Source organism: Primulina huaijiensis, chromosome 7 (assembly GCF_012295235.1).
Source record: "Primulina huaijiensis isolate GDHJ02 chromosome 7, ASM1229523v2, whole genome shotgun sequence".
In the NCBI taxonomy this organism is placed as follows: domain Eukaryota; kingdom Viridiplantae; phylum Streptophyta; class Magnoliopsida; order Lamiales; family Gesneriaceae; genus Primulina; species Primulina huaijiensis.
In genome coordinates this window covers 21,876,615-21,888,922 of record NC_133312.1, presented here as the reverse complement: position 1 = coordinate 21,888,922, position 12,308 = coordinate 21,876,615, and the positions used below count along the sequence as shown (strand labels likewise).

The 12,308-nt window shown below is 33.4% G+C and overlaps 1 protein-coding gene across 1 annotated transcript; it reads left to right on the top strand.

Moving 5' to 3' along the window:
• Positions 1–484: 484 nt before the first annotated feature.
• LOC140980602 (probable serine/threonine-protein kinase PBL3) lies at positions 485–4,176 on the top strand. The gene is made up of 6 exons (XM_073446530.1): positions 485–865; positions 1,781–2,118; positions 2,208–2,343; positions 2,973–3,109; positions 3,186–3,309; positions 3,687–4,176. The coding sequence occupies exons 1-6, from the start codon at positions 808–810 to the stop codon at positions 4,118–4,120; spliced, it is 1,227 nt and encodes a 408-aa protein (XP_073302631.1). The 5' UTR covers positions 485–807; the 3' UTR covers positions 4,121–4,176.
• The last annotated feature ends 8,132 nt before the right edge of the window (positions 4,177–12,308 follow it).

Sequence of the window (12,308 nt, the reverse complement as noted above, 5' to 3'; positions counted from 1 at the left end):
AACATGAGATAAGAGATGATTATTTAATAATCATTCTCTTATCATTGCTACCAAACATAACTATTCGTTCGATTTCTAGATGACTGTAATAACTGAGTTGACAACGTACTTTCTGCTTTGAAATATTATGTATTTCTAATATTAGCATTAAGATTATTTAACCCAGTTGCTTTTAATTCTAAGTAAAGAAACATTTCATCAATTTTTTGAAAAAGTAAAATGACAAAATCTCAAATTTCTTGGTTTGAGGTACTGTTTTGACGCTGTTTCAAAAATTTCATTAACCAATTAGTAAAAACTTGCATTGTACATGATTTTTTTTTTGGATCAAAATAGAAATTAAACCAATGATGAAAAGTGAAAACTGTGTGTGTAAAAGATATTTTTATTATAGAATATTAAATGATAATTTTATTCATTTATTTACAAATGAGCTCGATTTGTTCGAAGATGAACACCCTGCGAACGCGTCAGCATTAAATAGGAAGAAGTTAACTTAGGTGGGACAGTAGCTAGCCAAGCTACCCTAATTGATTGATGACATGAAACCAGTGCAAAATTTATGAACGGCAGTCTACCATTTTAGAATGCCCTTTCGGCCTTTCCCCATTCTTCTTTCTTGAAGCCCTTCTGCAAAAACAATGCCGTTTTCTTAAAAAAAAAAAAAGGCCTGTTCTTTGTAGATTTAAAAGAGGGGAGCTTCAATTCAAGCACCGTTCTTGAAAACCCTTTACTTATTTGTGCCTGATTGTTTGGTAGTTTTCTTGATTTCTGTTGAGGACCCTTCCTTTGGTTGCTCTGATTCTTATGGGTAATTGCTTTGGTTCATCCGCTAGGGTTGATGCCTCTCTTAGCACCCCTTCTGGTATCCTACTCTCGTGTTTGCTTATGTATCTGTTCCTATGCTTAGTTGTTCGAGTTTGAGTGGAGATAATTGAAGCTTTTTTCTGATTAGTTTCTGTGTTATTTTGTTCTTGGTTCGAGTTATGATTACCCATGTCCCATGGTCCAACTTAAACCTTTTTACACGGCAAAGGTGGACTCTTTAGGTTCTCAAATTGGGCTCTGGTTGTAAAGTTTTTGGCTTTAGGAATGTCTAAGATGAAAACAAAATCTTGCTTTTTGTCGACTCTTTGTTTTATGAGTGCTGAAGGGGAGGAGAAAGTTCTACCTTCGGTAGAGGTGCCATGGTTAGTGTGTATGGACTTGAGTCTATAATTTCCTTTTTAGTTGCATATTTTATTTACCTTGCTGCTGCAGGTTAGTTAATATTGTCTACGCCGTAGAGTTATGGCTGTTGCAACAAGAAGCTTTAGTTGTCTTCCATGGTAAATGTTTGGGCTTCATGTGTAGCTTATGTTAAATTTGATTCTGTGGATTTTGGAATTTCATTTCCATTCATTAAATGTGACCATGTTGGCAAAACTTTATTTATTTTGATGAAGATATGATGACTTCTTAAGGTAACACGAATCTGGGAGAGTAATCAAGGACAAATGGCAAGTCTACTAAAATTAGCCTGTGCAAGTGCTGTTATAATGTTGTAACCAAATGACAAGATTTTATGGAATGAATATCTTATTCGACGACTATATATCCGTTACACTATTTTTATAATTCAAGTTTCCACATCGATGTTTTTTGCTGTTAATTAGTACACAATCTACTGCTATGTTTAGAAATTATCTTCTTCTATTAATGTAAATTCTTGAAAGGTGTTTGCTCAAGGGGTTGTAATCAGCTGATCATCTAACCTGCATCATTGTTCTGAATGTACAAGCATCAAGATTTCCCAGCAAAACGAGCAATTCATCATCTCATTTCAACATAAGCATTCCCATTTACAGTCACAAAAGCAGTGTCGAAATCCTTCCTACTCCAAGATCCGAGGCTGAAATACTCTCGTCACCTCACGTGAAGCCCTTCTCATTTAACGAGTTAAGGAATGCAACAAGAAACTTTCGACCTGACAGTCTTCTTGGTGAAGGAGGATTTGGTTATGTTTTCAAAGGATGGATTGATGAGCATACTCTTACCTCCACAAAGCCTGGGTCGGGACTCGTTATTGCTGTCAAGAAGTTGAAGCCTGAAGGTTTCCAAGGCCACAAGGAGTGGTTGGTATGTTTTTCCTTTGTCACTCTTATGGATTTATTTGTAACCGATTTTTTTTGCATCGATTATTTGACCAGCCTGTTTATGTTTTGCAGACAGAAGTTAATTATCTTGGTCAACTTCGACATGTGAACCTAGTTAAACTTATTGGATACTGCGCTGAGGGTGATAACCGGCTATTGGTTTATGAGTTCATGTCGAAAGGAAGTCTGGAGAATCATTTGTTCAGAAGTACGTTTTGCACTAAAATTAACTTTTATCTTCGCCTTTTTACCTCATTTTATTATATATCAATTCGTGAAGTCCTTTCTAAAATGATGAAGATATTTTATTGGCTACTTCTATTTATTGGTTGTCATTTTATTGCACATCAATTCTTCAAGTTCTTTTTAAGACGACGAAGATATTTACATAGTTATTTCTTGAATTTATTTTCGACCTCTTTAAAACGTCTTCTTGTAATTAGTTGCAGTTATACTTTCTGATTACATTTGTAGTTCAATCTGAGCCTTCTGGTTTCTTTCCTCTTATGCACATTTTGTTTTGAATGACGATGAGAAGATCTTGCGGAAACTCATTTTGTTTCTTTTAGTTTGACATCTTTGCTTGTGCTTATAATCAGCCTTCTTGAAATGTTGGAGTCATTCAGCGACGCTGTCCATATACAGATCCATCAACTCTTTTTATCTTTTTCATTGATTAGTAACCTAGGAGAATGCTGAATTTCTATTTATGTGATCTTGTTATTCCCAATTTGTCATGGGTCGGATGTACATACTCTGTATATTTTTTTCACCAAAAGTTGTTGTGTGGTGTATACACGATATGTTGTGACGTTTGAATCCAATTACATGGTGCAGGAGGGCCTCAACCCATTTCGTGGGCCACTCGAATGAAGGTTGCGACCGGTGCGGCTAGGGGGCTTTCTTTCTTGCATGAAGCTAGAGAACAAGTAATCTATAGAGATTTTAAGGCTTCTAACATTCTTCTCGATGGGGTATAATTGAAACCTTTTTCTCGTTTTCTTGTGTCATGTCGTATATCTATTTTACACCAATCAATTCCATTTGCAGGAATTTAGTGCAAAATTATCTGACTTTGGTTTGGCCAAAGCAGGCCCAACCGGTGACAAGACTCATGTATCCACTCAAGTTATGGGAACACATGGCTATGCTGCACCGGAATACGTTGCTACAGGTGAGTTAAAAAATGACAGCCATTATTATTTTTTGTTCTACTCTTCATCCCTCCATTCATGCTAGATAATTGAGCAAAGGTCCCCTTACTCTCTCAGATGTTTGGTGTAGCCATTTCCGTTTCCTGAAATGCCTATCCCTATACTATATTAGTATATTGTCTCTTTATTTGTCAACTTTTGGTCTCTTGGAATTTCTCTATAATTTTCTTAAACACAACACGCTTTGTACAACCTTATTGTTTTAATTTCTTGATGTGATTTCTTATTTCATAAAATTACTGGTACTTGAATAGTGACGTAATTTTATAATTAATTTTGCCACGTGAAGAATCTTCGAATTATGTTTAATTTTTTTTTTCCCTATTTTCCGGAATAGGCCGACTGTCATCAAAGAGTGATGTGTACAGCTTTGGGGTCGTTTTGCTTGAATTGCTCTCGGGACGTCGTGCTGTTGACAAAACAAAAGTGGGTATCGAGCAAAATTTAGTCGATTGGGCGAGACCTTATATGAGTGACAAGAGAAAGCTGTTCCGGATCATGGACACTAAACTCGAGGGCCAATACCCTCAGAAAGCAGCATACAGTGCAGCTAATATTTGTCTGCAGTGTCTAAGCCCCGACCCAAAAATGAGGCCACGAATGGAAGAGGTTGTAGCTACTCTGGAACAGCTTCAAACTCCAAGAAACGCAGCAAGATATTCAGATTCAGAGAATCGAGCTTCTTTTGAGTCTGTTGCTGCCTCGCCATTGAAACTCGGCACTTTGGCTTCTCCATTGCCAAGACATCGAAGGTCTTCTCATCCGAGATGAGGCAGCTTAGTCCACCATCTACCGTAAATTTCTATTCTAGGTCCAAGTTTTACTGTTTGTGTCCTTGCTGGATCGATCAATGGATGTATTAACTACCATTTCCCCATTGTAATGATATTGTATCCTCTGAGGAATTTCGAGGCATGTCTGTCACTTGGCAAGAGTAACATAAACTCAGAATTAAGGGTGGTCATCTTACCCCCAAAATTAAGAAGGGAGTATCAGGTATAAAGAATGTTTTTTCGTCCTCATACGAAAGGAAAGAAGAGGGTGGTCTTAATTGGAGATAACGACTGGTTGTGGTACGGGCGGATTGATATTTTCAATTAGGGGTATTCATCGGTCGGTTCGGTTTTCGGTTTTTTATATTGGTTTTTTCGGTTTTCGGTTTACAAATATATAATCCGATATCCGAATCATTTTTCTTTCGGTTCGGTTCGGTTTTCTACCGAAATGGTTCGGTTATTGCAGTCAGTTATTTCGGTTTTGATACGATTTTTTAAATTAATAAGATAAATATACCGTAAAATATAACATGTTATATTTTTACATGATTTTTTTAGTAAAACATTTAAATATAAAGTCTAAATAAATTACATAAACAACAATCAACTAAATAGTATTCAAAATAATTCATCATTCATTGATATCATATCAAAAAATATATGATAAAAATAAAATTATTAATTTAATGAAATTTCAGTTTTTTCGGTCAGTTCGGTTTTGACGTATATAATCCGAAATCGAACCAAATAAATTTCGGTTTTAACATTTATATCCGAATTATAAAATTCGGTTTTCGGTTCGATTCAGTGTTCGGTTTTTTCGGTTTGGAATCTCGATTTTTTGGTTTTATCCGAAGTTTGAATACTCTTATTTTCAATCTTTTCGATCTTGGTTCCGTAAGAATAGCAGTATAGATGATCAAAACTTTCACTTGTAGAGATTACAAATGAATCCCTGTGAGAGACGCATTGCTCAAACATTTCCGATTTTTTCGAAAGTGTTATCCATTACTATGTAACATTTCGGAACTTCCTAGTTTCGGTGGCTTGCTTACTTTTGACCTTGTATTTCTCGAACATATAAGCTGTTAACGATGTTGTTTTGTTCTAGTATCTGGACTTTCTAGGCTGACAATAGATCATCTCCTTCGTCACTCATATAACAGCGATTCATAGTGCAAACCAAGTTGTCGACGAATAATTTCTCAACTTAGTATATTTTTAAACAAAAAGGCATCTAAAAAACCAAGCATATATCATGTTATCTAATTTATTTTCTATATATAAAAATTTATGAAATTTTATTTTATATTCAATATAGAAGTACATGTGCAAATGTATATTTTCACGTTGTTGTATCGCATATTTTGTTAAATTTTAATCTAATTTTTTTTGACAATTTTAATCATTTTTACGATGTAGTGACACTTATATAACGCCAATATGACAATATCAAGATGCTGATGTGTGCAAGTGTTACCTCAGCACTTCTAATGAAAGAAGTACAAAAATTGAAAATATATGTCTTAAGACTGAAAATTGATTATATAGAGCACTAAAATCAAAAAAAAAAAAAAAAACATATATCACCAAAATCGGAGTTTAAGAAAACTACCCAAAACAATTATCTAAAGTTACCTATTTTTGGATTTGACCCTTTTACTAATTAAAATTGAGTCTTGCCCCCGTAACTTATATTTTTTTGGATTTTGCTTTTATTTAGTAGGAGTATCGGCTTTTAACTCCCGAAAATTTTGACATGTAGTAAACTAGTGATGGATCTAGGGCCCACGCTACCTCAATTTTTAATTTTTTATATTAAAAATTATAAAATTTTGTTAAATAAATAATATTTGATAAAAAAATATAAATATTATCTCGATTCACACTGAAAATAATTTCTTAAATTTTCTTTTCTATTCTCACCTCCACATTCTCTTCATAAATCTCACATGGTATCAAAGCGGAGAATGTTTTAAAAATTGTAGACATCTTACTCTTGTCTTTCATGAGAAAAACCCAAGATAAACGAGTATGATCGTCAACAAATAATAAGAACCATCGAGTACCCGTAATGTTTTTGACACGAGAAGGACCCCAAATATCGCTATGTATAAGTGAAAAAGGTTTTGATGGTGTATATGTTTGTGCTTTGAACGATGTGTGAGTATGTTTTGAAAATTGACGAACATCACAATGCTGATGAGTCGTATTGGTTTGGTAAAGACATTTTGGCTTGAAAATGTTATTTTTTGAGAGTGTGATTATGGTGTAAGGAGGGGGATTTGAAGTGGATAGGGGCTGAGGAGACGAGGATATTTGTGATTGAACCATCTTGTGTTTCCTAAGCTATCAAACATATTGAATGAAGGCAGGCCATGTCTGATGAAATTGGGGCCCTTCTTCGAAATAGAACATGGGAACTGGTTCCTCATAGCGCCACTCAAAACGTTGTTGGTTGTAAATGGGTTTTTCGCATCAAAAGAAATCCCGATGGCTCTATCTCCAAGTATAAAGCTGGCCTTGTTCCCAAAGGCTTCCATCAAAGACCTGTCATTGACTTTCATGACACATTCAGCCCCGTTGTGAAACCGACAACCATTCGTCTCATTCTCGCCCTTGCTTTATCCCATGGCTGGCCTCTTCGTCAGGTGGACGTCAACAATGTCTTTCTCCATGGCACCTTATCTGATGAAGTGTTTATCACTACAACAAAAATGGCTTTTCGCAGCGCACATTGCACGCTGCAAAGTTGAAAGCTGTTGAAAGTTCAAGATACGCACGCCGTTAATACAAACTATTATTCGCGGCGCGCCTACGCACGCTGTTGATAGTCATAGCATAACCGTCGCTAATTAGCGACGGTTTTAACATTCCGTCGCTAATATTAGCGACATATTTTGTTTTAATTCCGTCGCTACTTAGCGACGGAATATTTTAAAACACCGTCGCTATATTGCGACGGTGTTTGAAAAATCCCGTCGTTAATTAGCGACCGAATTAAAATAAAATCCGTCGCTAATCTTGTTATTACAATAAAAAAAATTACGTTTATAATTTAATAAATCTTAAAAAAACGTACACTATAATAACAATATTCATCTTGACTAACACTTAAAAATTTACAAAAATTGAAACAAAAAAACGTACCTTAAATCGAAATTTTAAAAAAAAATTGAAACAAAAAAACGTACCTTAAATCGAAATTAAAAAAAAAATTGAAACAAAAAAACGTACCTTAAATCGAAATTTAAATTGCTTGAGAGAGAAAAATTTTAAGTGTTATGAAGTGTTGTGGTAAAATATGGTTTGACTGGCGGTATTTAAAGATAATTTGCGACGGTTTTGTTTTTACCGTCGCAGTTAGCGACGGTTTACCGTCGCTTTTAGCAACGGTTTTGTATTAAACCGTCGCTAATGGCGACGGTTGTTAATTTGTCGCTAATAGCGACGTACTTATACCGTCGTTATTAGAGACGGTTATAATATAACCGTCGCTAATTTGAATTTTGCGATGGTTGTATTAAACTGTCGTTAATATAAATATTGCGTCGGTTTTCAAAAAAGCGTCGCAAAATATTAACAGCGCACATTTTCATGCACGCTGTCGTTTATATAATTTTTTAACGGCACACATAAACGCACAATTATACATTATTATCAACAAGCCTCAAAACAAAAGATCCATAAAACCAGTCTATATCATAATCAAATTTATCTTTACAATGCATAATTCAAAGAAACAAAAACAGAATTGCGGAAATGTTTTACAACTTAAATAAAATATAAACAAACTAAATAAGTACATGAACTTCGTGATAAATTTTCATCGCCTATTGTCTGTCTCTACCTTGCTAGAAAATGTGTGTGATATGCTTGAAAATCTCCAAAATTGTGGTGTAATTTTAAAAATGGCTTGAGTGCGTATTTATAGGTATTGCACTCATCTTAATTTTGCCACGAAATCGTGATATTCTTGGCCCATAAATAATTCCATAATTAGCGGAAATTCATTCCATAATCTGGCACTACAAAAAAAAATATAAATAGCGACGGTCAAAATCATCGCTTTTTATATTAGCCGCGGATTTGAATTTCGTCTTTAAAACTCTTGTCGTTGAAAATTAACGGCGGTTTTGAAAAATCATCGTTAAATTAACGACAGTATTTAGCGATAATTTTTAAAAACCATAGTTAATTTTGCGACGGTTTTGATAAGAACACTGTCGTTTTTTTCAAAAACCATCACTGGATAAAAAATTAAACTTCGAAATATTAAATAAGAAAATGAATATGATATTAAATTAATGTCCACTGTTTTGTCACGGTTTTTAGCAAAAACTGTCACTAAATTAAAATTTTCAAAATATTAAATAATTATGATATTTAATTATTGTTCGCTAATTAGCAAAAATATTTTATGTAAACGTTGCCATTTGTTCAAAAACCGTCGTTATAAAATTAAAAATTAAAAAATATTAAATAATCATGTAATTGTAAATTATAATTTTATTAAATAGTAACTTATTATTTAATATTAATATAATACATTACTTTAAATAATAATTAATATCAATAATTATGCACATAATAATATATAGCTTGCTACATAGTAAATGTAAATTTATATAATTATTATCTAATTAATATACATAAAGAAATACACTATACCACATGCATAAATATACTAGTTAGATCTAACATACAATTAAATATTACATTAAATTAAATAAATTAACACATAAAATTTTCGTATCAAAATCTACTAATTAATAATAAAACTATGTATATGACATGCAAGTTCTCCAGTACTGCATATGTACCTCTGACATATATATAGTTACAAAATATATATCATGCACACAAATTCTATACAAAATATATAGTAATAAATTAAATTTCTATAACATATACATATATATAACTGAAAATTAAATATATATGAAAAACTTGGTTGAAGCCTTGACTTATAAAGTTGAAGCATTATTAAATCATATGTGTACTATTAGACAAAAACACAAGTTAGCTAGAGTAATTAAAATAAAATTTGGCCAAAAAACCTAGCAAAAACTCGCACATAACAGAGGAGAAAGACGAAAATCGCTAAAAAAATGATAGGAGGGTGATATATAAGCAACTAGTGATAGTTTTTGAAGAAATCTTCGCAAATTTATGATGGTTTATTAAATTTCAAATTTGCGACAAAATTTAATTTAGAAATTTGTGACGGAAATTATACATAAACCGTCGCTATGTATTTAAAAAATCATCGCTAATTTCAAATATCGACAAAATTTGAATAAAACCGTTAGCGACAGTTTTATAAATTCCTTCATTGTCTAAGCCTTTTTATTTGATAAAAATCTCTTCCATAATTTCAATCCAAATATTGCCAAAATTCGAAAAATCGAGCACCAAGTCTCAGAATTCCGAATTTTGATAAGCTTAATTTTCGAAAATTGGGGTTTTCACAATAGTTAATTTTGATTTTTAAATAAGTTTTCTACAATCAACTTTCTTATAATATAGGTCAATTATTATTATTAACAGTTTATTGATTATTGATTAACAATTTTTTTTTTTAAAATAATAGGTTCTACCTCCAAACCAAAATTTTTTAGCTTCGTACTTATCGACATGGCGGATAAAAAACCCAAGAAAACACTAAGTTGTTACATTATCAAAATCCTTTTTTGTACTAGCTAGTTAAATAACTAAAACCCGAAATAGATAAACTTAGAAGACTATTTTGACAATTTTACCTGATTGGTATTTTGAGGCTATAAAAAATCATACAAATATAATAACCAGTCGCATATTCTTAAGACAGGACCACATTTCATAATAGGCAAACCAGGTTAGATACATGTAGGTCTTGAACCTGGTTGGGATGCAGGTTAAATGATGACGAGTTAGGGAATATTTTTGCTAACAGACGACAACAAAATATCCATCTTTTTGCCATAACCTTTTCCATCCAGCTTTCTTTTACGATGTTATCCATAAGATTATCACCATGCAAGCAAAATATTCGAAAGTATCAACCACAGGTTAACATCTGTGTTAGATCATAAATTAACCCAGTCCGCCTGAAATTTAAGTGAAAAAGTTCGGAAAATGAAGGGAATGCGTATGATCTAATTAACCTAATATATATACTATGTTCTTTTTTCCATATGAATCAAATTTGCGAATAGTTTCAGTGGCTAGAGTCTTTATCTTCGAATTCCTCCCCGTAGACCTCAATACTATAAATACCGGTCTAAATAACGAATGGAGTCATACAAGAACTAAAACGAGTCATCGGCTAGCTCATCTCTAGAGTTCCCTGCATCACTTCATTGAGTATTTTCTTGAAAAAACTTATGCCCACTGAAGTGTTTGGGGGAACTCCTGAGGTTAGCTATTACAATAATAGAGAATTTTAATTAAAACTGCCACACAAATCACAGTAATGAAGTTGCTAATTAGCTTTAACAATATGCGTCGCCGCTTAAGGTAATTAATCTTCCCAAGTCTCAAGTACTTGAGTTTCTTATATGTGTATTCTTATAAATTGACCTCTTGGAATTAGAGTTCAATTATAAATATAAAATTCTATTGGAAATTTTTAGATCATTAACTTGCATCTTCTTCGTTGTAAAGCAAGATACCTATATAAGTTACGATTCTATCTAAATAACTATTATTAAATAAAATTATTAAAAATTACAGTTGATTTAGTTAAATTATCAATGCATATTTATATTGCTAATTGCATAGAGGGGGCTATCTTATCCATATGAAAGGTTTCAACACTTCAAATTCAGCCATAAATAGCTAAAAAATGCTACAGAGATAATGATGAAAGAATAAGCTTTGGGACATATTGCAAGTACTTTGTTTTGTTTTCTGTTACTTTTTCCCCCACAAAAGTACTGTAAACAAGATACGTACAAGTGTGGGTGTAATTTTGAGGATTTTTATGTATAAACACGTCATGCGATCTTATTACTTTGAGCAAATTTAGTCGAAGACACGTTATTTTGTTCATTTTGATTATTAAATGACGTATACAAGTTTGCGATGTTTCCTCAGACCAGCCTGGCTGGCTGGCTGGCTGGCAGGCAACCGCCAAGCATCATGACTCCCCCTCAGCAGAAAGCCCATGAAGTTAGCCTGTTGATGGGCGATATGCTATTTATCCATATTTGATTATTATATTGTGAAAATCGTGGTTTACACTTAATCTTTATGTAATGTGGCCGGAAAATATTGTATAGATTTGTAGATTATTTTTTTTTATTTTCTAGCCCTTTATATTTTGAAATTCTGGCTATGCACCTGGCGATAGCGATGAGGAATCTGAAGAGGCTCCGTTATATTGAAGCTCTCAAGAGGACAAGGGGCACGAACCTCAACGTCGAGTTGATCTGAAATTGGAAAACCCTCCCAAGCCTCCCACCACTTGATTTAGCCCACTATCACCTGTTCATGAGGCAGCATCTCCATGGGGTGGAGGCCCCGATAAATTAGGCCACAGCCCACATTCCTTCCTTCTGTCGACTCTATCTTGATTATACTTTCTTTCCTATAGTTTGTTGTTTTTAGGGATTTTATCCATTTTATTAATTTATTAATGTTTTTAAACTAATTGTGGAGACCAAAGAATTTGAAGAGCCACATTTGAAGAGCCACAAAGCCAAGCCTTTAAACCACATTTTCAAGCCATGAATTCAAGGAGGAATTTGAAGAGACATAACAAAATGTTAATGGTGTTTAAGGCCATCAAGAAGGCCATAAACATGGATGTAATGGCCTTGAATGATAGCCTTTTCACCTCCCTTCCATGAGCCTATGAATACCATGCATGGTGACCAAAAAGAAGACACAAAATATTCACAACATTCTGAAAATTTCAGCAACTCATTCTTGTCCATTTTCGAAGCACCGCAGTAGCCGAATTATTGTCCGGTTCGACGCAGTCCAGCAGCTTTCGTGTTCGAATTTTAGTTGTCTTTCCCTCAAATCTTTGAAGATTATCATCAAGTAAGTGGGCTTTTGCTATATATATTTCTTTGTAAGTGGGTTTTTGCTATACTTTTACGTACACTTGCATTTCATAAGTGTACTACTTGATATATATATCGACATACTTTTTCTTCGTAAGTATGTCCACATTTGTTTAAAAATACATTATGTAT

What these genes read in the sequence shown, in the direction of transcription:
- LOC140980602 (XM_073446530.1), top strand. Translation starts at nt 808, where the DNA reads ATGGGTAATTGCTTTGGTTCATCCGCTAGGGTTGATGCCTCTCTTAGC. An exon ending in CTCTCTTAGCACCCCTTCTG is followed by an intron (nt 866 to 1,780) that starts GTATCCTACTCT and finishes TGAATGTACAAG; the next exon opens with CATCAAGATTTCCCAGCAAA. An exon ending in CTAACATTCTTCTCGATGGG is followed by an intron (nt 3,110 to 3,185) that starts GTATAATTGAAA and finishes TTCCATTTGCAG; the next exon opens with GAATTTAGTGCAAAATTATC.